General features: G+C 40.7%; 12 protein-coding genes across 12 annotated transcripts; 5 read left to right on the top strand and 7 right to left on the bottom strand.

Annotated features, from left to right (window-relative positions):
• Positions 1-43: 43 nt before the first annotated feature.
• BRETT_004141 (uncharacterized protein) lies at positions 44-898 on the bottom strand (the record flags this gene model as incomplete). Its single annotated transcript, XM_041282637.1, has 1 exon — positions 44-898. The coding sequence occupies one exon, from the start codon at positions 896-898 to the stop codon at positions 44-46; it is 855 nt and encodes a 284-aa protein (XP_041135413.1).
• Positions 899-1,347: 449 nt separating this feature from the next.
• BRETT_004140 (uncharacterized protein) lies at positions 1,348-3,843 on the bottom strand (the record flags this gene model as incomplete). The annotated part of the gene is made up of 1 exon (XM_041282636.1): positions 1,348-3,843. The coding sequence occupies one exon, from the start codon at positions 3,841-3,843 to the stop codon at positions 1,348-1,350; it is 2,496 nt and encodes an 831-aa protein (XP_041135412.1).
• A 676-nt stretch (positions 3,844-4,519) lies between these two features.
• BRETT_004139 (uncharacterized protein) lies at positions 4,520-5,779 on the top strand (the record flags this gene model as incomplete). The annotated part of the gene is made up of 1 exon (XM_041282635.1): positions 4,520-5,779. One exon carries the CDS (start codon positions 4,520-4,522, stop codon positions 5,777-5,779), a length of 1,260 nt encoding a protein of 419 aa, XP_041135411.1.
• Positions 5,780-6,009: 230 nt separating this feature from the next.
• Positions 6,010-11,022, bottom strand: CHC1 (Clathrin heavy chain; the record flags this gene model as incomplete). Its single annotated transcript, XM_041282634.1, has 1 exon — positions 6,010-11,022. The coding sequence occupies one exon, from the start codon at positions 11,020-11,022 to the stop codon at positions 6,010-6,012; it is 5,013 nt and encodes a 1,670-aa protein (XP_041135410.1).
• A 1,282-nt stretch (positions 11,023-12,304) lies between these two features.
• On the bottom strand, positions 12,305-13,213 carry PIR1 (protein containing internal repeats; the record flags this gene model as incomplete). The annotated part of the gene is made up of 1 exon (XM_041282633.1): positions 12,305-13,213. One exon carries the CDS (start codon positions 13,211-13,213, stop codon positions 12,305-12,307), a length of 909 nt encoding a protein of 302 aa, XP_041135409.1.
• Positions 13,214-15,187: 1,974 nt separating this feature from the next.
• On the bottom strand, positions 15,188-15,781 carry BRETT_004136 (uncharacterized protein; the record flags this gene model as incomplete). Its single annotated transcript, XM_041282632.1, has 1 exon — positions 15,188-15,781. One exon carries the CDS (start codon positions 15,779-15,781, stop codon positions 15,188-15,190), a length of 594 nt encoding a protein of 197 aa, XP_041135408.1.
• Positions 15,782-16,279: 498 nt separating this feature from the next.
• BRETT_004135 (uncharacterized protein) lies at positions 16,280-16,918 on the top strand (the record flags this gene model as incomplete). The annotated part of the gene is made up of 1 exon (XM_041282631.1): positions 16,280-16,918. The coding sequence occupies one exon, from the start codon at positions 16,280-16,282 to the stop codon at positions 16,916-16,918; it is 639 nt and encodes a 212-aa protein (XP_041135407.1).
• Positions 16,919-17,005: 87 nt separating this feature from the next.
• On the bottom strand, positions 17,006-18,133 carry BRETT_004134 (uncharacterized protein; the record flags this gene model as incomplete). The annotated part of the gene is made up of 1 exon (XM_041282630.1): positions 17,006-18,133. One exon carries the CDS (start codon positions 18,131-18,133, stop codon positions 17,006-17,008), a length of 1,128 nt encoding a protein of 375 aa, XP_041135406.1.
• Positions 18,134-19,831: 1,698 nt separating this feature from the next.
• BRETT_004133 (uncharacterized protein) lies at positions 19,832-21,553 on the top strand (the record flags this gene model as incomplete). The annotated part of the gene is made up of 1 exon (XM_041282629.1): positions 19,832-21,553. One exon carries the CDS (start codon positions 19,832-19,834, stop codon positions 21,551-21,553), a length of 1,722 nt encoding a protein of 573 aa, XP_041135405.1.
• A 175-nt stretch (positions 21,554-21,728) lies between these two features.
• Positions 21,729-22,508, bottom strand: BRETT_004132 (uncharacterized protein; the record flags this gene model as incomplete). The annotated part of the gene is made up of 1 exon (XM_041282628.1): positions 21,729-22,508. One exon carries the CDS (start codon positions 22,506-22,508, stop codon positions 21,729-21,731), a length of 780 nt encoding a protein of 259 aa, XP_041135404.1.
• A 470-nt stretch (positions 22,509-22,978) lies between these two features.
• BRETT_004131 (uncharacterized protein) lies at positions 22,979-24,307 on the top strand (the record flags this gene model as incomplete). Its single annotated transcript, XM_041282627.1, has 1 exon — positions 22,979-24,307. One exon carries the CDS (start codon positions 22,979-22,981, stop codon positions 24,305-24,307), a length of 1,329 nt encoding a protein of 442 aa, XP_041135403.1.
• Positions 24,308-25,158: 851 nt separating this feature from the next.
• On the top strand, positions 25,159-26,859 carry BRETT_004130 (uncharacterized protein; the record flags this gene model as incomplete). Its single annotated transcript, XM_041282626.1, has 1 exon — positions 25,159-26,859. The coding sequence occupies one exon, from the start codon at positions 25,159-25,161 to the stop codon at positions 26,857-26,859; it is 1,701 nt and encodes a 566-aa protein (XP_041135402.1).
• Positions 26,860-26,866: the final 7 nt, after the last annotated feature.

Here is a 26,866-nt window from a genome sequence, read left to right as displayed (position 1 = left end):
TAAGTCATAGGCTTTTGCCGTTTAATGTGATCTTTATCTGTCTTCAGCTGTCTTTGAATAATGCAAACTTGTATATTGCTAATAGGAGATTGTACGCGTCATTGCTTTTTCCCGATGTAACATGAGGTTCTTTTGACGATTCATCAATGAGTTTACGAAGCTTTGCAAAAATGGTTGGATAATCAGCCAGTAACGACTTTACTTTTATGATGGTTTGATTGGAAACCCAGTCAATGTGCATTGATTCATCAGTATCCGTAAAATTCAATACTATGAAGCTGTCTTTATTGCTTGTGAATGTATCATTCTCTGCCAATCCTCCAACTTTTGTATCTACTTCTTGTGCAAATAGTCTTTCCATAACCCGTGTTGTATTTCTAGCCCATCCCACATCCATGTTTTCTGTGATGTACTCATTTGATGAAACTCGAAAAAATATCTTTGGTACTTTACTAATTTCTTCTTTCCCGGAGGCTTTTCCAATATGTTCAAAAAGCTTTTGAGATTTCGGATAATACAATATTGGGTCTTCTTCAGAATGCTTTTCTGTTATTAATGGCCCAAGAAGAAAACGTGATGCCGAATTCAATTGTTGATTTGTCTGAATGTTGTTTTTGTACAACGTCATCGGAATAAGAAAAGATTTTGGAACCACTATACGAGAAAGATATGTCATTCTTGGTGATTCCGCAAAAAGCATACCGTATATACTTTTATTCAAAGGCTTGTAGGTATCTATTTTGTTGCTATGAGGCATTATGCAGTAACGTTTCGACCATTTCTCTGGATGCTTGTAAACAGGACTTTGTTCAATACTAAAAATACTGATGTGACAAGGACGTTTCCCCTTCTTCTTTGAAGCAAGTTCCACCAAATTTTCAAGAAACTCTTTCTTCATTATATCTTCGAACGATTGTATGCTTTTTTTGATTAAATGGCAGCTTCATATGATGCCCAATAAGAATCTACCTATGCGAAAACAGTAGAAGTATAGAACAATAAAGTTCTAAGAAGAACAAAATCTATTGTCTAGGTCGTCGTATAAGAGAAAGAATGACAACTATATAAAGATGAGATATCCTCTTGCGTCTATACTAAATTTCATGTACAAGTTATATGCTATAATAAATATCGAAATACTATACCAATCTGGTAACAGTAACTTTGACAATTTACCACTAAGAATAATACATTTAATACATTTTTCACTTTCTCAACTAACTGACTTTTTTTTTTTTTTTTAAATTTTGTATTATGCTGAAAATTGGACCTACCGGTAATGCATCGAGGGTCCCTATAATATATAAGCAAATGTGACCCTATTAACCATACATGTATCTGTTATATTCATTTCATAGCCGGAACAGTTTCAGACATTGTTTTCTCAAACTTATTGATATCGGATAACAACAAAAGGTACTTCTGCTCTCTTTCTTTACTCCTCTTCTTTCTTTGGTTTCGCCTATTCTCAATCTCCTTCTGCTTTAAATCATTAATGTATGACTGTATACCCTTTATTTCATTTTCTAGATTTGATCTCCTTTGTAACAGTTTGTCTTTCTTTTGTAATAATTGGTCTTTCTCACCTGAAACTCTAGCAATTCTGACACCTTCTTTCTCAATAATATTTTCCTTTTCCTTTTTGAATGCAGCTAAATGTCTCCCTTCAGATTCATAGTTCCGTTTTGCATCTAAATATTTCTCTCCAATTTCGGTATGCTTAGCAAAAATCTCCTCCGACTTCTTAGACACATCAGAAACCTCAATATCTAGTTTAGCGACTGCCTGTCTTAAAGATTCCACCTTCTTGTAGTTTCGGCTTTCATCAATAATATTTGCACGATTATTCAAGTTTTCTATTTCATTCTTCAAAGCAGTAGATCGTTTCCTCCAATCACCTTTTAGCTTTTTTATTTTTGCCTTTTCACGATCAATAGCATTCTGTGTTGTCACAACAGATTCTTGCAAAGTTGTCAATGGAGTTGAGTGTTTTGATTCGGTCAATGTTCTATTTTGATGGATTGTACCCACTGTAGTAGATGCAAAATGCCTTAGTTCACCATTATCGAGAATCATTATAAAATCGATATCGTACTGTGACAATGGACTTAATCCATTGACAATAACAAGTTCACGATCATAAATTCGGGCCGATGAAACATGTTCCCAAATTATACCATTCACCCGAACAAGTAACTGATCGAGCGTAACATCTCTTAATTCAAACGCAACAACTGTCTCACCTGTATACCAAACAAAAAGTTGGGGAAATCCATTTGGCATTCTTGGCACACCTTCTACCGCCGGATCTGTTGCTACCAATGCATTATGCTGATAATAATCGCCTGAAAAAAGATCTCGACTTCCGAACATCGTTCGAGCGGTATTCAAAAAGGTCCATAATGGCTGTTGATTCTTTCCGCTTAATGACTTGAGCTTTTTCTCAACATACTTACCCTTTTGAGATGCAGATTGTGGTGAACTGTTGGTCAAAGATGGCATAAGTGAGACTCTACAATAATTTTCAAAATTCTGGGCAACAACTAATCCTGGGGATGAAACATCATCCATGATAAGTCTTTGTTTGTCAAGTGGGAAAGATGCTGGTGTTTTTGCCTTTTGTGTCCTCCCCACCGGTTCATTTGTATCTAAATCAGAAAAATCCTCATTTGCACTGTTATTCTCTGTGGATTGTTCAAATTCCAAGTTTGAAGATTCAGTAAGGGGCTCATCCACCTCACCATTGACGATCAAAGACGGTAAGATAGATTTTGAAATCTCATCCGGAACCTCAATTGCCAATGGATTTTGATTTGGCGTGTCTGTACTCTTTAATGATGCTGAAGACGGTATTCCGAGCTTGTGGGACAAAAATGCTCCTCTCGATAAATTATTACGATGTAAAGGTGCCTTCGAAGTAATATCTGATCTAGGATTGTTGCGTATGTGTCTTCTTCTTGGTAGAGCAGCCGTCGAAAAATTATCCAGGGATTTGGAAATGCTGTTGAAAAAAACTAGCCTTTGGAAAAAAGGATTTAGGCGGCTCATTGTTATGTAGATAGCCAAAATTGAGTATATTAGTTCAACAGTGAATTCTATAGCAAATGCCACAGTTGTTGCCCCGCTAAATCCTGAGAGGGATAGTCTATACGCCAGAAGCTTCATTGGACTTCGCCTGGAGGTTATGTAATTAGAAACTAGCATGTCCGAAAGCGTAAATTGGTCACGAGCTTTCGGAATCGAAATTGGTGTAAGTCTGGATCCGGCATGTGTTGAAACGGTGATACTTAATGGTGATGTTCCCTCCTCAAAATATGAAGTGGCAAGTTGAATGATCTTCTCTAATCCTAGCAACAATGCACTTGAGCCAACGGCATCTAATGAGTGACGATGCCTCGTAGATGTCAATCTAGAAGCAAGACATGCTTTGGAAAAAAGTTTGGTGTAGTCAAGAATCTTCGGATTGATCAAAAGAATTACAAACACAACCATCGAGTTGATAACTATCCAATATATCATCACTGCAACAATCCTCCCAGTTCCAACTTTGTGTGTTTGTTCCGAGTCATTTCGAAGGCCCTTCAAGTTATGCTTGAAAAAAAGTGATATGGTTGACTCGAAGAACTCAGGTTTGCCCAATAATATGTCAAATAATAGCATGGGAATGCTTAACCAGTTTGGAAGAATCATTAATATAGTTAGCATGGCAAAAGTGTCGAGAAATGGATATGGCTTGATACTGCCGGATGCTGAAGCCGAATTTGCTAAAGCAGTACCCCCAGCTTGTGCCCCATTAGAAGTCTGCTCCGATCCTGATCGAAGAGCTTCTTTATTTCCGTTCATCTATTTCCAAACTTGGCTTAAATGCTAATATCCTGTAATGAATTGCTAAAGCTTTAATGATAAATATGCTGATAGCTATTATTGTATGCTTAAATGCGATGCTACACCTCATCAGTGCTCAGGTGCTTTTCTAATTTTTACCTTGATTATTTTTTTTACCCCTTATAGTCTTGGATTTTACCATTGTTCGCTTTCCCGGGATTACCGTCTGTGTATTTTTTTCATCCTCCGGTATTCTCATTAAATCTTGAAGAAAAAAAAACAAGATAAACCCAGCTAACTAACCAATTTACTTTCGAAAAAGTACAGTCAGTCTTTGAAAAATAAAGATTCAAGAATTATGTACTGATTCTTAATAATGAAATTTGTGATAGATCACTTCACTAAAGTTGTCATCGGCACTTGGAATTAGTGATTTCAAATAGTTATCCAACAAATTCGCCCGCAGGTTATTTTTCACACTTTTTCATTTTGTTGAAATAGTCAGTCGATCGACGTTATTATCCAATTAATCTCATTAAATGAAATATTTCCAATTCAAGCCCGTGCCACTTTAGCAAGACACAATTTGATCCTCTTCTAATTTTCTTTTCTTTATACGTTAAGAATGTGTGCAATTAACACTAAATAAAATACATTTGTGTATTGTTGGCAAGCCAGACCAAAAATAATTGAAATGGAAAAGGAAACGTTGAAATCAATTAAATTTACTGATCACCCAGTTAGCCTAGAGATCTTGAATCAATTGTTAATTCCCCATGAAACTCAGTACATGAAAATTGATTCCATGGTCCCAGGACCCGGATCCAGTTTTTCTGCGTTTGAAGCAATAAAAGGGATGTATACTAGAGGTGCGCCTGCCATTATGCTTGTGGGATGTTTCTCTGTTGTTGTTGAATTGTATAGAGTTATCCTAAATCACGAGTCCGAGGTGATGGGTTACGACATAGATGATATATCATTGTTTAAGTCACATCTCTTATCGCAGATAGATACATTGGTTAGCTCGAGACCAACAGCAGTCAATCTCTCTAATGCTTGTAATGAAATCAGGGAGGTGATCAAGTCTTTTAAAGGTTCTAACTTGAAAGATCTCTATAACGAAATCCTTGGTTTCGCACGTTCTCTTTATGAATCGGATTTAAGATCTAACATGCAAATAGGCAGTCATGGAAAAAGATATATTTATGACGAATTGCTGAAGGAGAACTTTTCAGGTGACTTTGCTGTTATGACCATCTGTAATACAGGCTCTCTCGCAACTTCAGGATATGGAACAGCTCTAGGGATTATCCGAGCTCTTTATCATGGTGAAAACGAACAATTGCATCTGCCCTTTAAAATGAGTCATGTTTACAGCTTGGAAACGAGGCCGTATAACCAGGGTTCGCGTTTAACTGCCTATGAGCTCAAACATGATGGCATACCGTTTACTTTAATTTCGGATAGTATGGCCAGCTTTTTAATTGAGAGCTTGGCGGGTAGTTCGAAAGACCGCAAAGCAGGTTTGGATGACTGTCCTGTGAAGTTCATAATAGTGGGTGCTGACAGAATCGCCAAAAATGGTGATTTTGCCAACAAGATCGGAACTTTCCAACTAGCACTAATTGCCTCTCTCTACCCTTCGGTGAAATTCATAGTTGCCGCACCAACCACTACAATTGATCGAAATATTTGTTGTGGTGCCGATATAAAGGTTGAGTTGCGTAAAATGGAGGAATTTGCAGAAGTTAAAGGTGCAGAAGTGAGAATGAATGGTACTGTGGTGAAAGATCCAGAAGATGGCCATGTTATTTTAAAGACAGTGAGGGTAGCTCCATCTGGCATTGATATCTGGAATCCTTCATTTGATGTGACACCTCACCGGCTTGTTGATGCAATCGTTACAGAGGATTGCGTTTACACAAAAAGTAGCGAAGGAGTCTTTTCCCTATAATTTGAGTATGGGAGGAATAAATGGTAGCTTTTCTTCCGTCCGCAGTATTTCCACCACTAACCTTAACTGAGCATAGCAAGTTAAATGGACAAAAAGCAGTACAAATATGATTATAGAGACGAAATAAAATAAAATAACAAAAAAGTGAGTATATTGTATTTTAAACAAAAATGAAAATAAAAAAAATGAAAAAGCACATACAAACTCCACCTTAAGCATATTCAAATCCCCTAAAAGCCAGCATTTGAAAATCCTCCATTTCCAAATCCTGCTCCAGTAGGAGTATAACCAATCTGGTTTGGACCAGTTGGGATTCCCGTACCATTTGTAATCATCAATCTTTGAGGGGCTGTGGAATCATCCTCCCCATCTTTGGAACTCTCTCTTGCCTTGAAGTCTTTGTACAACTCTGTAATCTTAAGTTGGTTCTCTCTAGCGATGGAAATCTCGTATGGTTTGACGAAATCAGACAAATTGTTCAACCACGAAAGTTCCAAAACCTTGTCGTAGTCGATCAATGAGTAGCACGAGTACAGTAATGCAACCATGGCCTCTCTATTTCCGGTATCCACAAAGTATTCAAACAAGTCGGTTGCAATCTTTGAGCTCTTTGATAGTGCGGCAGTTTCAATAGCATCTGCCCATAGCTTATCTGTTTTAAGCAAAGAGATGGCCTTGTTCCACTTCTTGTTCTTTCTATAGATAACGGCGGCAATCTCCCTGAAGAAAATAAGATCGTGCTTTTCCAAGCGCTCTGCTAAACCAAGCTGATCAAATTTATCGTGTGCCTCAATGACAGACCGTAGCGACTTGTAATCATGTTCCTCGATGAGCAAGTCGTGGTATGCCTGGTTGACAACCGAGTTGTTCTTCTCTGACACGGAAATGAGGAATGGCTTGATTAATGGCAAGTTGTCGGACTTCTGGAATATACGAACAACACGAGGAAGGTCCAATCTTGGGATAAGAACTGCAAGCAAGTCATTCAAAAGGGCTGGGTGCATGTTGGTGTAAAAGTTGATGGCTTTGTAGTATATTTCAAGATTTGAAACTTTAACAACAACCTCCTTGAATGAAGAATGGTCAAAGGCAGATTCAGAATGGTCCATCATTGTCAATGAAGCATTATCCCATTCATCATAGTGCTTGTATAAGAATACAAGTTCTGTCCAGAGATGAGCATCTTGACAAGCACGGATGACCTTTGGCATGTTGATTCTGGACCAGAATAGCTTCAAATGGTCCATGGTCTTCTCTGGTTGATACTTGGTGTAAAGTATAGCAAGCTCCGTAAACATTCCCATGTGTGCTCTCTCAAGAGCCAGACCATTCTCAAACAACGAGATCAACTGACTGAAGTAGCCGTTATACTCGTATTGGGCAACTAACTCGTCCAACTCTTCAGCGTGCACAACCAAATTCAGACCACAGATTTGTGCTAAACGGAATTCACCGTTTTCAAGACAAGCCTGGTTCACCTGCTTCCAGACACTAACATTGGAGGCCTTTCTTGCACAGTCAACCGCCTCCTGGTAGTCCTTGAGATAAACCAACGTGGATGCAAGTTTGGAGTAGTTTGAAATGCTGGAATAAACAATTTTGGCAGCATCGTAGTTTTCGGCCTCGTAAAGCTTATCACCGATTGATTCCAAGTCTGCAACGTTCGATAGCTGCAAGAACTTCTCCATCTCGCTGAGCTTTCCAAGTGTGGCATATGCATTCACAAGTGCACCATCAACGACAGGCTCTTGAAGAGTCTTTCTTGCCATCAAAAGATATGGAATGAGTTCTTCCTCCTTTCCGGCATGCTCAGAAATCTCGATGACCTGCTCAAAGTTGCTTGGATCCTCAGCCTTCATGTATGAATCGATGGCCTCTGGAATTCTCAATCCGTTGAGTTGTGCAGCACCAAGCTGTGACCACAATTCTTTCTGATCGAGCTTCTCAGCATAGTCATAAGCCCGGTCCAAGGACATTACGTCCTCAGTAAGAACCTTCATGGCATCAGAATACTTCTCAAACTTGTCGTAAATTGCAAATGCCTCCTCGTACAGCTTATTCTCAATACAGACTGGGGCAACTTCTTCAGGATCGTAGGCATCAATCCGCTCAATGTATCCCATAACCTTGGATGGATCGACCTTAATGGCAGTCAAAATCATAAGAGCCTGTAATGATGGGTTGTCGTTGAAAGGTGAAGACTCTAGAATGATCTTCTCGAGCAAATTCACCAACTGCCCAGTCAAGCCATTATCCATAAACGATTTCACGGCTATCGACACAGGTTGAGGATCCTCGATCTCCGGAATGGCCGTGCCTATGACCTGATCAATAAGCTGTTGTCTGTTTGTGTTCTCATCCGACAAAACGGTATTCCAAAGCTCTGGATCCGACCTCTTTAAAACATATCTGGCCTGATACTTGTACATGGCATTCTCGTTTGTGATCTTAACCAACTCGGCATCGTTCTGACCCTTGTCGTAGGCAATGTATGCCAAGTATGGATCTCTTTTCTCGCAGTACCTACCAACCTCCAACGTGTTGTACTGGTCGTTCTCCTTCAAAAATTTCTCTGGGTTGTTGTTCGAGTCGATGTATATCTTGGCAAGAGTGTCATAAATGGCATTGTCGGTGACGCCGCTCTGTAATGAGGCCTCCAAAAATGGAAGAAGAATCTTTAGTCTGTTCCTCTTCTCAACTTCATTGCATAGTTCGCCGATCGGAACCTTTCCAACAACCGACTGTAGCAGCGACTTGATGACTTGCTCATCACAGTCAACGTCTAGCAAAGCGGCAACGACCTGAGGAGTCTTTGCTGGATTCACCTGCTGGACGTAAACCTCGATGAATTTGAAGAACTTGTTCTTGTAAAGATACAAGATCAAGTCGTGGACGAAGTCGAACCTGTCGCAAACTATGATCAAAGGAAGCTGGTCATCCAATTTGGCCTCCTTCAAAAAGTTCTTCACCTTTTCACCGTTGTACACGTTGTTCCCTCTCACAACACGCTCAATTTCCTTCACCTGGCCCATCTTGGCAGCACATTGAATGTACTTCAAGACAACATCTGCATCCTGGCTGGTGTTCACGATTGAGCCCAAGAAATAGTACAGGCCGTCGACACAGTTGAAGTCCTCGAATATCTTGATCAACTTGGATGCCCCAATCAAGTCAGAGTACTTCGTGGCGACCTGAATGGCCACCTGCATGTTTTTGGTCTTGTCGGCAGAGAGCATTTCACGCAAGCACGAAACACTCTGGTCAACATTAAGCTTACCGAAGTAGCTGACGACCCAATCTGGAGGAATCTCTGAAGCATGCTGCGAAACAACACGTTTGATGTCCTTAGTGTCATCGTATAAGTCCAATGCACGTTGGTATAGGGCAGCCTGCTCGGAAAGCTTGGCAATGGTTGGACGGTCAAAGTGGGAGAAGATGTTGTTTCCCAAAATGGCATCTGCAACCTGGGGTGCATTGAGCAAGTTGACCTGGAGAAGTCTGGTCTGCAAATCTCCCTGGGCCGGCTTATCGTCCTTCAATGCATCGAGCAAGAAGGCAGTTCCCTGCTGAATGTAGTTCTGCGAGAAGAAGATGTCGGCCGTTTTCTCGATGTCCATATCGGGCTCGGCAGACAAAAGCTGCGTGGCGATCTCGGCAGCCTTGTCCGGGTTCACACGCAAGATGCTCTGGATCAAAGTCGTATAGTTTGGATGGTAATCGACCTTCTGGCAGAAAGGCAAGATCTTGTCAGTTTGGCCCAACTCGGCGAGGCAATCAACAACTTTTGCCGGTGTGTTAGACTTGTAGTAGACGGCCAAAGCAATCGGCGTGTTCTTAGGCTTGATGATGTCACCGATCTCCTCGGAGCATGTAAGTTTGTCTTCCTTCAAGTACTTCTCCAAGGTCTCTATTCTGTTCTGCATAACCAAGGGCCTGACCAACTCAAGAGACTCGTACTGGTTCAACGAGCCGCGGTCTAGCAAGTAGACCAAGTATTGAAGAATTGGTGCTGGCTGGCCTGGGGCGGTAGGTAGAGCCTTTAATCTGTTGATGGTTTCCGGAGTTCTCATCTGGGCAGACGAGGCAGCAATCTTAACGGCAGCCTGGTAGTCACCGGAGGAAAGTGACTGGTTGAACTGCTGGCTGAAGAGCGCCTCTGCACCGGGAAGACCACTTCTTGATGCCAAGCTCAAGGCAAGATCAACGTCTGCCAAGTTGTTCAGGATGTATGGGATAACTCGATCTGTGGCAATCTCAACGGCCAACACGGCACCTGCTCTGTTGACTGTGATGACACCTTTGTTGTCGTCGAACTTTGCAGCAGTGAAGATCGGATCGGAGGAAATCCTGTTGAGGAAGATCTTCTTTCCGCTTTCAAGGTCATAGACGTGGATGAAGCCGTACTTGGTTAGAATGTACACAACACCGTAGAAGTCAGAGATCTGGATCGAAATAGGGAAGTCGTTGGCGATCTCAGCGGGGAAAAACACCTCAACGGTCTTTTTCTGGAAGGCTGGTGCACCAGGTTGATGCTCAATCTCTAGCAGATGGAGATTTCCGCCCGTTGGGGTCCTGGAGGCACACGCAAATACCTGTGTGTCCACAGAGGCACCCTGCTGGCGGACTTTTCCGAAGCAGCAAACGTGTCCCTGGATCGGCTGAGAGATGTTTCTTGCCTTGGAAAAAAGCTGAATGTGGCCAACGATAGCGTTATTTTCCTGGGCAACACCGCATAGGGCGAACCATGAGGACTCAAAGTTCGTCACCATCTGCGTCAACTGGCAGTTTGCCAACGAAACATGACGTGATGTTAACTCTACTGGGCCGTTACTCGTACCATCCATCACGTTCCAAGTGTAGATTTTCTGGGCACTCACCAGTCCGATCTCGTTGTCGTTGAGCCACTGCCAAAATACGATTGGCTCGTGCATGATATTGGATTTTAATCTTTTCTTGGTCGAAAGATCGAACACCTGTAGAGCAGTACCTTTGGCACGCAAAGCAATAATGAACTGTGATGGGTTCATGATAACCGAGTCGGCACTCATGTTCTTCCTCGTGAGACTGTTGTTGTTCTTTAAATCAACCATTGCAACGGTATTTTTCCCGTTTGCCGTCTCCCTGCAGCAGACATAGTGATCTGACTGTAAAGTTGTTGACAAAAAGTTAAAAGACGCAGGGTTCACACCCAGCGACTGCAATTGGCATACGTCAATAAGATCAATTGGAGGGCTTTCAGACATGTTGTTTGACCCGAAGCGTCCGCCAAGTATCTAGATTTGTATTTAGTCGATGGTGTAAAAATTGGGATCAAAAGTGCAAACACTATATGCCCAGATACACTATAAGTTTACACTTGTATACAACTGAGCCAAGTAGAAAAATAAAAATAAAAAATGAAAGGGCGGGGAGGGGGAAAAAATCACAAGAAATGGATTCTGAGTTAAGCAACCAAAAGTCAATCGAATCCACGGGTGTGTTCTCAGTTGTCGGTGGGAAATCTGAAAATCTCGGTTTTTTCTCCTCTCGGCAAGTTGGAAGAGGATAAGAAAAGAAAAAAAAAATAAAAAAAATTTAAATAAATAAATAATTTACAGTGTGCGGATGTGCTTCGCTTTTATCGACTTAGACTTTGGTCGATTGACCTTCTTCTGGCATTCACTACATCCAGGCTCAGCCACACAAAAAAGAACAGAACGGTCTTGCACGGCATTTCGGACATTAAAATAGTCACAAATATTCAAAGAGCAGTCCACGATTACAAGACTCATGTACTTGTTCAGTTTGCGGTAATAGGAACGTAAATTGTGAAGCTCAACAATGCTAGAAACCCAGATGGTATATTTCTTTGCTGACATGGTGCATTTCCTTACCCAGATGGTATATTTCTCTACTTAAATGGTACATCTCTTTGTTAGAGAGCCAGAAGATACATCTAAATGCAACTGGTAACCTGCATTCATTCGGTTTACGACATTTTTCCGAAATACTTCAGCCGGACGCATAGCCTCTCGAATGATATCTCTTTGAAACGCATGAAAAAAAAAAAATAAAAATAAAAATAAAAATAAAAATAAAAATAAAAACACGACTACAGGAATGTGAGAATTTTTCCCAATCGGGCAAGAATGTGCCCCTGCACCTGCCCGAACAATAGACTAATTGTGAGACATAATAATAGGAAAAATCCGAAACATTGCGAACTCTACGAGCCAGAAACGCGGTCAAAAAACTTTTCACTACGTGTCCTAGAACTAGCCAGTAAAATGGTCGATGATAAAAAGTTTTCCCATGCTAATTAATTAATTAAAAATAAAAAAATAGGAGAAATTACCTAAACACAGATATATGTCACGGGTTCAAAGGGACCAAACGTTATAAGATTTTTGACAGAACCATGGCCACACTAACTTGAAAGGTAAACCTATGATGCCTGAAGAGAAGTCGTGATGCTTAAAGAAGTTGGAATGCCAAAAAAAAAGTTTATCAAAAAATAGATCTTTAGAATCTACTCAATGCATTTATTTAACACTCAACCAAGTTAGCAACCTCCAACTTAACGGCATGGCATTGGGCTCCAATGGACTCGTCGTACAAGTTGTAGAAGGTTCCAGACAAGCACTGGTAGAAAGTAGTGCTGTTACCGAGAGCCAAGTATCCATCTGGAGAGACAGACCATCCGGCAGCGTAGATGGCACCAGCCTGAGGTGGTGGGCCGTCAAATTGGAACTGGCGGTTGGCAACAATGGAACCGATTCTTCCATGAGAATCCTTCAAAATACCATCCTCCAAAGTCATGGCCAAAGAGTCGCTGGTTCTGCAAGATTGAAGATCAACACCGCTCTCTGCAGAAGTAGTGCTTGTAGCCTGGACCTGACCATCACTGACCTGGGAGGCACCGCTGACAGTTGAGGCAGTGGAAGCCTGGACCTGGCCATCGCTGATTTGAGAAGCAGCAGTAGCCTTGGACTTGGTAGAAGTGGTAGCCTGAATTTGACCATCACCAATCTGCGAAACGACAGCAGCAGTGGTCTTAGATTTGGTGGCAGTGGTGGCCTGAATCTGTCCGTCATTGATTTGCGAAACAACCTCAGCAGTAGTCTTGGCCTTGGTAGCAGTGGTAGCCTGGATCTGACCATCGGTTATCTGAGAGACAACCTGGGCAGATGTAGCCTTGACTGAAGTGGTGGTTGCAGTAGTAGCCTGGATTTGACCATCACCAATCTGGGAGGCAACATCTCTGCGGACCTTCTTGGCAGAAGATGAAGAAGTGGAAACTGGATCGACAACAATACCAAAGGTAGAAGGGTAATCGGTGAGACCTCCCTTCAATGTAGCAGATGGTGTAAGAGTAGTGTATGGCTCAGTTGGAACATAAGCAGCGAGTGCACCGCTGGCAAGAGCAACGGCGACAGAAAGTTTCAAGAACTGCATCGTTAACTTCAGACAAAATTGTTCAGTGAGCAATAGAAACCGAAAAGCCACAAAGATTTATCGATGCAAGAGGAAGAAGAGGGGATATTTTAGATTCAAATGAGGTGTACGATGTAAGGCAAAAACAAAATGCGAATTTCAAGGTAAAACGCATCATATTTATAATAATAAGTCCGATATGGATGAATTTGGGGCTTGCCAGAAATATATGATCGATCATGAAAAATGAATGCCAAATCACGGTTCTGCCACCGTGCTAAAATAAGAAGCTAGTACTTAAAGGGGTAGCTCTGAATCCGAGCACACTTTGCTCATCAGTGGGAAACTACTATTTTTGTTTTTCGTTTTTTTCCAACCATCCTCAACATTTTTTTGCTATTATTATAATTTTTGGAATTTTTTTCTCTTTCTGATTTGTCTCCCAGTTTGTTTCATCTCCTTTCCCAGCCGGTCAAGTCATTCCGGTGAAGATTGTTCTCTCTGATTTTGCTCCATTTTTAATCAAATAATTTAACCGCCCATCTATTGTCTCACAAAATATCCACCTCTCAGGCATTCCCCTCTACCAACACACCGTCCTAACTCTAGCACCGTTTTCTTTTTTTGGAAACTTAATTGCGTGCATTTCGTGTATACCCTATATTGTGGTTTCGCTCAGGACATACTTACTTTATCATACTCTTCCATGGAGCCTTCAGCCTTTTACATTGCAACTGACCGCCACACACCATTCCATCTCTAATAGTCCTGTAATTGCTTATTGATTACTTCAGGTACCCCATGTCATATCATGCTTTGATTATAGCAACCATGTGCATGGATGATTCTTTCAAAATTACAAATTCCCTTTTTTCATTCTCTCCGCTCTCTTCCGTTGGCCTTCGCTTTCTTCTTTATTTATTAACCATCCGGTTACATTACCTGTAATGTGCATTCCACGCTTTGCCATCATACCAGCACATCCATGCACCCATCGCGAGTATTAGAAAAATTTATATGCTCGTTTCTAGCACTTTTTTTTTTCTCTCTCCAGAATTTTCTCGCCAATATCGTACCTAGGTTGCTCGTTATACCCGTATTATTACATTATTGCCCTATAATTATCCTTCTCTCTTACTTACTAAAAGGGCATCTTATCTTGACGTTCCTCTTTAAAACCAACACGTCGAGTCGACTGTTCTTTTTACCCCCTTTCTTATATGAGCAAATCGCTTTTTACTTTATATTTTATGCACGAGTGCATCGATCTTTCCTGTCTGTATAGTTCGCGTATCCATTCATCGAAGTTTCCGTGAAATTTAACCGCGTGTTTCGATATCTTTTAAGCTGTAGCTTTTCAATAACGATGGCAATAGAATGTTTACTTATCCTGTATGCAAGGCTATTGTGTGGTCCCTGTGATTTCTGTTCTTTCCTAATTTGGCGAAAATGAACAACAGGCTAAACATTTTGATTATGTTTGATTTATTCTTTTTTTCTGAAAGGAGACGCGTAACGCGTGTTCAAAATTTAGCCACGCGTTCATCCGTGAACGAAATAAATTTTTGAAGCCCAAAAAATTTTGCTAGGTAGTCTATCCTAATAGAGCAACGACAGTGTATTGAGTAGTAATCCTTTTCCTAAGTTTGTCCTAGATATATATATATATATATAGATGTATATTCATTATACGGTGTTATTCTCTTGAATATCATAAAAAGTGTAGTCAATACTGCTAATTTAGAAATTAGTCAAAGAATAAAGGTTCTAGCTGTACTACTTGAATGCACAGTTTGAGAAATGCTTGAGATTAAAGATATACGTTATTTTCATTTAAATCAACTATTCTTTTGCTAAGTATCATTATTTCCTCTTTAGTGTATTCAATTTAAACAAATTCAAGATCAATTAAGATCAAATACATAGCAAAATTAAAAAAAAGCACGGCATTATCGTTCTATTATTACATTAGTGATGGTTTAAATTAAGAATAATTTACGTACTTTCAGCCAATAATATATCTTCAATCACCGAACCCCGTGGTTCGGATAACTGTGTAAACTCTTCGTGCTCAACATTGGCTACAAGTCGAATAAACTCATCAAAATCAGTGCTGGCTACCCGGAGAACCTTTTTTTCTTCAAATGCTTTGGCAATTTGAAGCTGATGATTATCCTGAAGCTTATCATTGACAAGAATCACAAGCTTCTTCTTCATTCTCAAAGAATCAAGAATGGAACCGGTACCAGCGTGTGATATCACAAGGTCTGATTTCGAGGTATACTTTTGCACCAAATCTCTGTCAAATTTGATGCATTTAATTTTTAAAACCGCTTTTTTATATTCTATGGTTAAATTTATCACTCCATCCGAATCGCTTTCAGGACCCTCTTTTGAAGTAAAGACTTTTGCGAGCTTATCGAGGAATGACCTTACCAGAACTTCAGCTTCAGCAGACTTTCCATACTGAACAACATGATCTGTGAATTTCAACTTGAAGAGTTCATTCACGAATCGTGGTGATAATGTATACCGTATGAGTTTGATGAATGTTACTGTGGCTCCAGTTGTCACTAACAGTTGCTTCATTATAGTATTCAATTAATTATATCCAATATATCCCAAGAATTAGAAGAAGTTAACACGTATAATCGCAATCAAGTGGCACTTTTGATTAAAGTGTATCAGAAATGTCAGCTAGGTTGTTTTATTGTAGCGTGTTATTTTCCATAAATGATACTAATCTACCGATGATATCTAATTACTATTTTTTCTGTATTTTTATTTTTACTTTGTAATTTCAAATTTTTCGAAGAGGGGTACATACCATTTTTACTAAACGGCCCTCACTTTTCCCGTAGATTTTCGCAGACTCAACGATTTCCGTTTTTCGTTATCGATGTAATGCTACTTGCCACGCCAAATTTAACTTTCCCGTGAATTTATGTTTTATGAAAGTTGCATCATTGCTCAAGTTTCTTTCACTTTAGTATTTAATAATACTGTATTTGCACATTAACAACTATCAACATATAAGGAGCTGAAGACAAATTATTTCAGCAACAGTGTTCAAAATTATTAAAAAAAATGGCTTTAACTTCCGGGGAAGTCAAAGCTTCTTTGAGTGTGGGACATGAGCATAACTTAATAGACTTTTTAATCGTTTATGGCAGGCTAAGCTCAAAAGAGGCTGTCGATCCAAAATTAGAGAATGTCACTTTGAAAGGGATCAAAATATCTTACGGCTCAAAATCGGCTAGAAAAGTTGCGAAGATCAAATTTAATCGGGAGCAGAAGGACTACGAACAGGCAAAGTCTCTTCTTATTTCAATGACAAAGGAGGCATCATCGAAGCGTGGATACAGTTCATATCTTATTAAGGAAATCCCACTTCCTTCAAAACCAATTGAAATCTTGTACTGGATTTTATTCTTTGCCATAACCTATGCCTCATTTACTCCTGCTGAAACTGCTGCCTTTTTTGCCAATTATCTACACATTTCCGTTCCAGCTGCAACCAAAACCGTTTCTGCCTTTAAATGGATCTTGAACTTCCTTTTTGTCACTCATAGTACCGAAACAGCGACCTCATTGAACCCAATACTGTTCAAGTACAGAGTTCCAATTCCTAAAAGGATGCTTGCTTCGGTGTTATGCCTGGTTGAGGGTAAATTCTTTATCAACAGATTCCAAAGGCTTTGCGATTCCGTTGAGCACCAGCAGTAAAGTTACGAATGAATTGTTTTCTTTTTAGTTTAGGGTTCCAATCATATACATTTATATATGCTTTAACAGCGTGTCATTGTGTGCGTTTCAACTAAAGGAATGTATAGAGTAGTATTGAACATTCTTTCTCACTCCATCCTTGGTTTCAGTCTTAGACTGCCACCTAAAAAGAGCATTATGCTTTAGTTGGGGCCTTCTGGGAACAGCCTGGCTTTCTTCCTCGTCTCCATACTCTTTTCCTTTCAAGTTTTTAGTGTCCCGCACTTTGCTTGCTCTCTTCATAAGCAATTTATTCAATGTATCACGCTTTTCTGCTTCCAACTTCTTGATGCTGAAGTTCTTTCTTTTCCTTGCTTGTTCTGCCCTCCTTAACTGTATTTCTTCCTCTGATAGATTCTTCTTTTTCTGTGGCTCATCCATGAGTGCTAGTAATTCTTTAGACTTTATGTTTTTCAGAGATGCCTCCGGCATCTTCAAGGGCTTTTCTGATGTCTTTCCATAATACTTGTCTCTTTGGCGAGCAGTCATCCTGGATGGATCAGGTTTCCGAATCACTTCCTCACCTTCGGAATACTCATCATCAACATTTGTTGTAGATTCGATCTCCGCATCTTTATCATCAAATGGCTCTTCATCTTCCTCATAATCCTTTGGTTCCGTATAGTTAACCCTTTTGTGCCGCGTTCTCCTTGCTGCCGGCACCATTTCGTCATCAGAAGTGGGCTTTGAACCCGGAGGTGAAGATGTCAACTCATTAAATTGTGTTTTGTGATTCTTATCCAAAAATTTGAAGGATACGGTTAATCCAGTTCCTTCTTCGTGCTTCACAGAGACTCCAGCATTGGCACTGTTAAAATCATTATTTTCATCATCGTACTCATCCTCATCCCCAAAGATTTCTCCTATATTCCTTTCTTTAGGCCTCTTCATTCTGCTTCCAGTCTTTTGAAGCGTATTATCTGTTGAATCAGTTAATGCTTCATCCTCTTCATCCTCATCCATTATTGGTGCATTCTCATCTATGCTATCATCAGTATTTCCATTTGGTGGTGATGAGGGTATTCTATTCTTTCGGGTCCGACTCTTTCTTGTGAATGTTCTACTGCTTGTCCTTTCGGATCGCTCATTTTCATCTAAATACTCCTTATCGTCGTTATTTTCAATATAATCTTCGTCATCCTCATAATCAAGATCCTTGTGCCTTCTTGAAGTCATTGAAATAAAGTGTCACACCGTTGTCTGTCTTGTTGAAACCTTAGTATACACTCTAGTTGCTTGGAATCAAAGTATTTTCGTGCAAGAAGCTTGTGTTGAAAATAACTCAACACGGTCTCGATTAAAATATTATGGTGTAAGGTTGTGAATTAGGAAACGAACAACAAGCTATCTACAATGCTATTCTCCCACCAAAACCCTTGATGGTGTTCAAAGCCTTAAGTGCAATTAATAAATACAGTTACATTTATACCGAAGAGTAATATAGACCAGTAAAAAATACAGGACAGGAACAATTTTAAAAAGTACAAAACACACCGTTAAAACTCACTGATGCAAGTGAAAAAAAAGGCTTCAATAAGGTCGATAGCTTCGGCAGTAATTTAAAAAACGGTATTTTAAAAAACGCCAATTCTAAGTTCACACAGAACAAAATTTGGTGTAGGGTATTCATACGCTTATTGAGATACTTTTTGTTCGGGAGGACTTCAGCAAATCGAAATTAGTAGAACAACCAGGTGAAAAAAAAGAAGGAAGAGAAAAAACAAATAAATGCTTCACTTATTATTGACATTTATTTTTTTCCGAAACACCCATCTGGATAAATGCCAGAGTTTTTCCGTTTCAAATCCTGAATACTGTATGAAGGAGAAGGGGTCTATTACAAAAGCTGACAAATAAGAAAAGAGCGCCATATCTACGAGTATTCAAGACATTGCAAATTTGCAAGAACTGTGATAAAATCGATACAATCAGCTTGGATTATAGCCTAAAATTTGAAAGCAATGCCTCTAAAATTGTATGTAGATGATTGGCCAGTATTTTAACTCTGGAGTTATCGAACTCCGAAACACCTGGACAGAACGGATGAGATGATAAACAAAAAAAAATTTTTTTATTCGTTCTATTTTTGTTTGGCTTTTTAAATTCTGGGTGCAATTAATGGTGTAAATTAATGAAAAAGTAGGGAAAACGTTCATCTAGGAAATAGCTAGACCAACTTATTATACGGATGACAAACTTTGATAAAAAAGAAAGGTGTTCCATTGAAATATGATTTACTGTTGTATTTCTAAAAGCGAGAAGCTAGTATATATGAAGCATACACATTGTTGGAAACAGTCCTTCAAGAGAAGAGGGAGGGGGAAAAATACAAGGGGTGGAATAGACGCCAGAACTTCTGCATTCAGACAAAAGGAGAATGAATAGGCTATCCAAGCCTGCTGTAAATATTTAGTAGGCAAGGAAGTGTAGTACGAACAAACAGAAAAGAACAAATTAGAATAAGCATAATTGAATAGAATAAAGAAACATTGCAGGTAAAATTGTACAAGTGACCAAGATACCGACGATTAACAATGCATTGATCAGTCCGAGTATTATTGGCAAGACAATAAGCACAGGTGATAGCGAGAGATGTTTTTATTCAAAAGGCAGCTCTGGTGCATTATTGCAATAGAGTCGGTGGACGAAAAAAAAAAGTAGAATTGCTTCCTATGATCTTCCAGTCTGGGAAAAATTATATAAATGCAGGAATATTAAATCAGCGTTTTAAATCATTCATTTACCTACTGCAATGTCCGCTTAGTTCAATCTGTGAATATACAATTTCAACTCCAAGTTTTTTGCGTTTCACCTAAGCTATTCAAGCATATCTAAACATACATCGGATCCCCGATAGTAGGATAAGCACAAATGATGTTCGGCAGATCCTCGTTAAGGAGTATCTCGGCGTACGGAAAAATATGCTCGCAGAGAGCTTTTATAGGTCCATCATTGCTAGTGGCAAACAGACGGGCCTTTTCAACAATTCACTATCGTCTTCAAGAGCAGGCTGCAACTGATGCCAAGGCAAAGGCAGTCAAGCAGAAAAAGGCACCGAAACACGGCTGGTTCAACTTTTTCTTTAAAGCATCTGTTTTTTCTGCCGTTGCATTTTGGGGTTACTTAACCTGGAAGGTGTACGTGGAAACGAATCCACGTAACCAGAAGCCACAGTCGGAGTTGAAGGACAATGGAAATAAGAAGAAGAGCATTGTGATTCTTGGCTCCGTCTGGGGTGCAATCTCTTTCCTCAGTAAATTGGACACCACCAAGTATAATGTTACCATCGTCTCTCCTAGAAACTACTTCTTGTTCACCCCCTTGTTGCCCTCTGTTCCTTCTGGAACAATCGATGCCAGATCCATCTGTGATGCAGTCAGAACTATTGCCAGAGCTACCCCTGGTGAGGTTAAGTACATGGAGGCTGAGGCCATTGACATTGATCCAAAGGCTAAAAGCATCCAGCTAGAGCACAACTCGCAGAGATTTTCCATCGGTGATGCCTTCATCAACAACCACGAGCCAATTAGAACCACTATCGACTATGACTACTTGGTGTATGCAGTCGGTGCCACGGTGAACACGTTTGGTATTCCTGGTATTCCTGAAAACGCTTCCTTCTTGAAAGAGTCAAATGATGCTACTGCCGTCAGACAGAAGCTATTTAACGCAATCGAGGCCGCAAGGCTTCTTCCTGAGGGCTCCTTAGAAAGAGCCAGATTGATGAATTTCGTTGTTTGTGGTGGTGGTCCAACCGGTGTTGAGTTGGCTGCCGAGGTTAAAGATTTTATGGACCAGGACCTCAAGAAGTTCATTCCTAACATCGACAAGGAGATGAAGGTGACTCTTATCGAAGCCATGCCAAACGTTTTGGCCTCTTTCCACCCCAGATTGATACAGTACACGAAGAACATCTTCAACGAGCAAGGTGTTGATCTCAGAAACAACACCATGGTCAAGAGAGTCGACGACAGAAATGTTTACTGCTCTCACCGGAAACCGGACGGATCTCAGGAGGAGGTCACGATTCCATACGGTACGCTAGTGTGGGCTGGTGGTAACACTCAGAGACCTATCACGAAGAAGTTGGCATCTAAGATTTTGGAGCAGAAGACTGCCAGAAGAGGACTTTTGGTTGATGACTACCTCAAGTTGGATGGTGATGACTACATTTTCGCCTTGGGAGACTGCACCTTCACCACAAATCCACCAACTGCCCAGGTTGCACACCAGGAGGGCCACTTCCTTGCTGAGTACTTCAACAAGCTTTCCCAAGTGGACGACTATCAGTATCTTGCCAAGAAAGAGCCTGAGCGGGCTGAAAAGTACTTGCAGAAGCTCGAGAGAGTCAAGAAGAGCATGCTTCCATTCAAGTATAATCATCAGGGATCACTTGCCTACATTGGATCCGATAGAGCTGTTGCCGACTTGTCTTGGGGTTCTTGGTCTACAGTTGCCCTTGGTGGAAGTCTCACCTTCTTGTTCTGGAGAACTGCGTACGTTTCCATGCTTCTTGGAATCAAGAGCAAAATTCTTGTTGTGACAGACTGGTTGAAGGTGTCCATTTTCGGCAGAGACTGCTCGAAAGACTCCTGAACTTAGTCGCCCGTGACACTTTTTATATTCTTTCTTACTACTATATTCCTTTTATATATAGGTGCTTGCTGGGAATTCTAGAAAAGCACTTCTCAAAGAATTCTGGACTCATATCCATCTGTTAAATTACACTTGTTGTATGTAGCAAAGGCGGAATCACAGTCTGCATCTGTACTCAAAATGGTCTTGCACATTTCCTCTGTTCAAGATCGCCCGTTTCTGGAACTATCATTGTTTGCCAGTCCAATGCATAGAGCAACTTTCCGGACTCAGCAAAAGTATTCTCACCTGAAGGTCTTGCCAACACTACCCCCAAGTTGTTCTTAGCCGTACTCAAGTAGTAGTTTATCCCGTCTCCTAGAGAGATCACCTGTGCACGGATGATATCTCCCGGCTGGAAGCACTGCCATGTCTTAACCTTGTCTCTTTCTGTGGACCTTATATCGACCGATCGTATAATGCCTTTGAAGCGTTCATTATTTTCGTTTGCGGCAAAATTGGCAAGCATGAGCTCCTTCGCGTTAACGTGCGAACCCTCGGAATCAGCATCTATGCTAATGATCTCCACTTTCACTCTATCCATTGAAACTTTCATGACCCTTGCCAAAACCAAGTCGTTTAGCTTTGGTGTGCTTGAGGTTAAAGTAGGGACGTAGTTGAACTCCGAGGTTCCATCTTCTGGCAAAACATACTCTGGATCGTGCTTTGAGAAAACATTCACAACGTATTCATCGTAGCTATCACTCTTATCCGATTCTTTAGATGTCTCTAAAGGCTCTTTTTTAGTGACACTCGTTTTTCCAACCACCGAGGATACAATGGAAGGAACACCAGATCCATTGAATGTTATGTTTTCTATGCGGCAGTTTCTGCCAGCAAGATATTTGGCCTTCTTTTTGGCCGAAATAATGGGAACTATGGGTTGGCCCGGTAGCACTGCCTGTGGCTGGGACATGATGAAATATGATGTTCAAGAATGCGAAGCACAAATATTCAAATATGATATGATAGTGTGGGAAATTGGTATTTGGGTGTATCTAAAGGGAAAATGGGCCTGCTAGTGCTGTGTGAGGCATACAAAGGATGAATGAATAAATGAAGCAATTGCTTTTTTTTCCCCCTCTCCTAGATGCTTGATGGGGGACTCCAATAACGGGTGAGAAAAGAAGAATGAGAAAAATAAAAATAAATCTCTTCACAATAACCTCTGCAGACACAACAAAGCCGATTAGCAGAAATTTAAACACCTGGTAAAAATTTTCAGGCAAAAAAAATTTTTTGATATGAAAAATTTCGGTATCAGTGCATACAAAAAGGTCGGGTGATGCCCCTACTTTGAACATTATCTTCACACAGTCTTTTTCTTACTTTCTCGAGATTTCTTTCAACTCATAGAGAAATTATATCTCAATTGAATTATATACCATGTCTAAGGGATTAAAGGAGAAATCGAACAAGCACGGACACAAGTCTTCCAAGGCTAAGAAGGAGGAAAAGGCTAAGGTTGCCAAGAAGGAGGAGAAGGAGGAGAAGGAGGAGACTTCATCATCAGAGTCTGAGTCTGAGTCCGAATCAGAATCAGAATCAGAGTCTAAGTCTGAGTCTGAATCATCATCATCGTCCGAATCCGAGTCAGAGTCAGAGTCCGAATCGAAATCAGATTCTGACTCTTCGTCAGAGTCCGAAGAGGAGAAGGATGAAAAGAAGGAGGATAAGAAGGCTGAGTCTAGTTCAGAGTCATCATCAGATTCCGAGTCCGAGTCTGAATCCAGTTCCGAGTCTGAGGATGAGAAGAAAGATGACAAGAAGGAAGAGGATAAGGAAGACAGCTCAAGTTCGGAATCAGAGTCTGGTTCTGACTCTGAGAGCAACTCCGACTCATCATCTTCATCTGAGAGTGAGTCCAGCGATGAATCGTCAAAGAAGAGAAAAGCAGATGACGATTCCGAGGAGCCAGAGGCCAAGAAGGCAAAGAGTGAAGAGTCAGCAGAGGAGCCAGGTACCATGTTTGTGGGAAGACTTTCGTGGAACGTCGATGACGATGGATTGAAGCAATTCTTCGTCGACGAGAACGTTCCAGGTGTTGTCAGTGCCAGAGTGATCACCGAGAACGGAAGTGGTAGATCGAAAGGTTTCGGATACGTTGATTTCGACTCGGTTGCTCACGCTGAGGCTGCAGTGAAGAAGTACGACGGTGCCGAGATCGATGGCAGGGCTGTGCATCTCGACATGGCAGCTTCTAAGCCAAGAAGCTCTTCTCCAAACGACAGAGCCAACAACAGGGCCAAGAAGTACGGAGATACGCCATCCGAGCCTTCGGACACGTTGTTTGTCGGTAATCTGTCGTTCGAGGCCACCATGGATGACGTGAGGGGCGCATTTGAGTCGTTCGGAAGCATTGAGGGAATCAGGATTCCAACCCGTCCGGGAACAGAGGATCCAAGGGGTTTCGCATACGTGCAATTCTCGTCAGTTGAGGAGGCTAAAGCTGCTCTGGACGGTATGAACGGTGAATACATCAACGGCAGATCGGTTAGATTGGACTACTCGACACCAAGACCTAGAAACAACAACTTTGGAGGAAGATCCGGAGGAAATCGGGGCAACTGGGGTGACAGGGGCGATAGAGGTAGCAGAGGCAGAGGCAATGGTAGATTTGGGGGAAACAGAGGCGGTAGAGAGAGAAGACCTGCAGCATCTGGTGCCAATGCTGTGCCGGTCCAGTTCAAGGGCTCGAAAAAGACCTTTGATTAAGTAAATTTCATGATTTGCGTGTGCAATCCAACGCTTTGATCATGGTATAAGAAATGCAACCTATAAATTTGAGGAGGGGACTTCGAGGGTAGGGTAGGGTGGGGGCTGATATACTCACGCATGCTATGCCATTGTTGGTGCTGCTTAATTCTGTATGCTTGTTCTTTTATCCCTAGGCTGGTCGTTGTTCGCATTTAATTTTCTTTGTCTTTATTATATTGTACTATTCCATCATAGAGTTTCGTTATGATATACATTACTGTCGCAAGCTTAGCATTTTATTTCTTTCAACTAAACTAATAAATCGTTTTCTTACTTTAATAGCTGTCTAGATTGTATTGTGTTGAGGAGAGTTGCTTCATGTGTAGGATGTATAGGAAAGCCAGCATGCTTATCCCTGTACCTTATTTTGTTTGTTTATTATGATTATTGTAATAGTTTTGCTTAATTGATTTTAGTGTGACGCCGATTACTTTATGAAGTTTTTGTTATAACTAGTATTGAGTGTTTTTAAGGCTCAAGAAAGGAAAAGTATAAAAGTAAAAAGAACTAAGTAAGAAGGTAAAAAGAACAGGATAAAAGGGGAAATGCACATGTTTAAATACCTTTGATCCTTATGAGTGAGGTTTTCTTGGGCATAAACAAGGCAGGGCAGCTTTATGTAGACGCGACTCTCGACGCATCTATTACAATTATATATATATATATATTTTTTTTTTTTTGGTTTTTTTCACATACTCGTTTTTCTTTATTTCCTGTTTATTCTCCTGGCTCTCCAATCTTTAATATACTATTTTACAGGCACCACTACTCAAACAGCATACGCTTCACTACCTTTCAAGCCATCCCATATGCAGCTAAGGCCACCATCTGGCCATTTGGGCCAGAGATCACCAAGGAGAAAGCGCACCATTAACATGCTTGACGATTTATCCCCGATTAAGCTCAGATCTCCAATGAAACGAACTATGAATGAGCTTGACCAGGCCGCAGTTCAAAGGGCAATGCAGATAAGATTCAAGAGTGTTGTGCCGGATTATAACGATAATGAAATTGATGAAGATAGGGAGTTGGTTGAGGATGAAGACATGGCATTGGCCGATAAGATTATCGCTCTCAGCAAGAAAGACAATTACGAATCTATGCATATGGAATCAGATGATTCTGACAGGGAAGTGGGAGATGAAAAGTTCGTTGGTAATTATGGAAAAGTGTTCCTTCCAACTACTCCTAATCTCAGGAGGCAATTGGCACATCCTGATGAAGATAGATCACCATCACCAACCCCTTCACCTACAAGTTATCGCCGTAATTATACACCTAGGAGATCAAATAATAGAACAGAACACCTGCTTACAGATGAAATAAAACTTAAATCACAAGTTAAGTTGATGGATATACCAACAATTGATAAAGAAAGCGACACACTTTTAAAAGAGGACGATGGCCAGGCTGGGTCTCTTTTTTATGATGGCTTTGAAGGCTACTTCGAACAGCAAAAGCTTAGAGCCAAGAAGCTATCAACAAATTCCATGACTATGGCCCCACAGGTATCCTACGACGAGTTTCATGCATACAATAAACTCGCAAACTTCATGTGCCTAGGACAGAAGACGAATCTTATAGGATACTACAGACAACAATACACACAATGGCTCTTTGAACTCCAGGAAGGGTTTAACATAATATTTTACGGGGTTGGATCCAAACGCAGATTGATTCTAGATTTCGTGCAGAGTTTTTTGTTGGAAAGAGTTTCTAAAAGCACGAAATGCGTTGTTGCCAATGGCTACAATTCAGAGCTAGATCCTCGTGCTTTGCTCAAATTTATTTGGAAACTGATGTTTAATAAGAAGCCACCGACTTGGCACATGGTGGATTCCGTCAGAGAGCTCAAAACAGCATTTAACAAGTTTGTGGATAGAAAGAAGTTGATAATTGTACTCCACAACATAGACGGGGAGTCACTGAGAAAAGATAAGTACCATTACATATTGGGTGAGCTCTGCCAGATACCGCAAATAAGCTTTATTTGCTCGATGGATAATATGAACACACCACTATTTTGGAATGCCTCGTTGATGGCTAACTTCAATTTCATTTGGCACAATGTGACCACGTTCGCTTCTTATAGTACCGAAATAAGCTTCAAGGATCCACTCAGTATCGGAAAGTCGGATGAGTTTGTTGGATCAAAGGGTGCCAAATATGTTTTGAGCTCGTTGACGTCAAACGCCAAGAATTTATACAAGAACTTACTGATCCAACAACTTGAAAAGATTGATTCTTCCTTGACTTCCGACGAAGAGATCGAGAACAGAGGTTCCCTCACAGGAAATATCAAGTTGGCAATAATATTCAGGGACTTCTACGAGTTTTGTGTCAACGAGTTTATTGTCTCGAATGAAATATCTTTTCGGACAGTTCTCCGGGAATTCGTGGAGCATAAAATGTGTTCGTTGACTCAAGATATCGCCGGTACCGAAATTCTCTACATTCCCTTCACAGTCAACGAGATGGAAAAGATTTTGGAAGACGAGCTACTAGAATGAGATTAGA

Source organism: Brettanomyces bruxellensis, chromosome 5, assembly GCF_011074885.1.
Source record: "Brettanomyces bruxellensis chromosome 5, complete sequence".
Classification (NCBI taxonomy): domain Eukaryota; kingdom Fungi; phylum Ascomycota; class Pichiomycetes; order Pichiales; family Pichiaceae; genus Brettanomyces; species Brettanomyces bruxellensis.
This window is presented reverse-complemented; position numbering and strand designations above follow the sequence as displayed.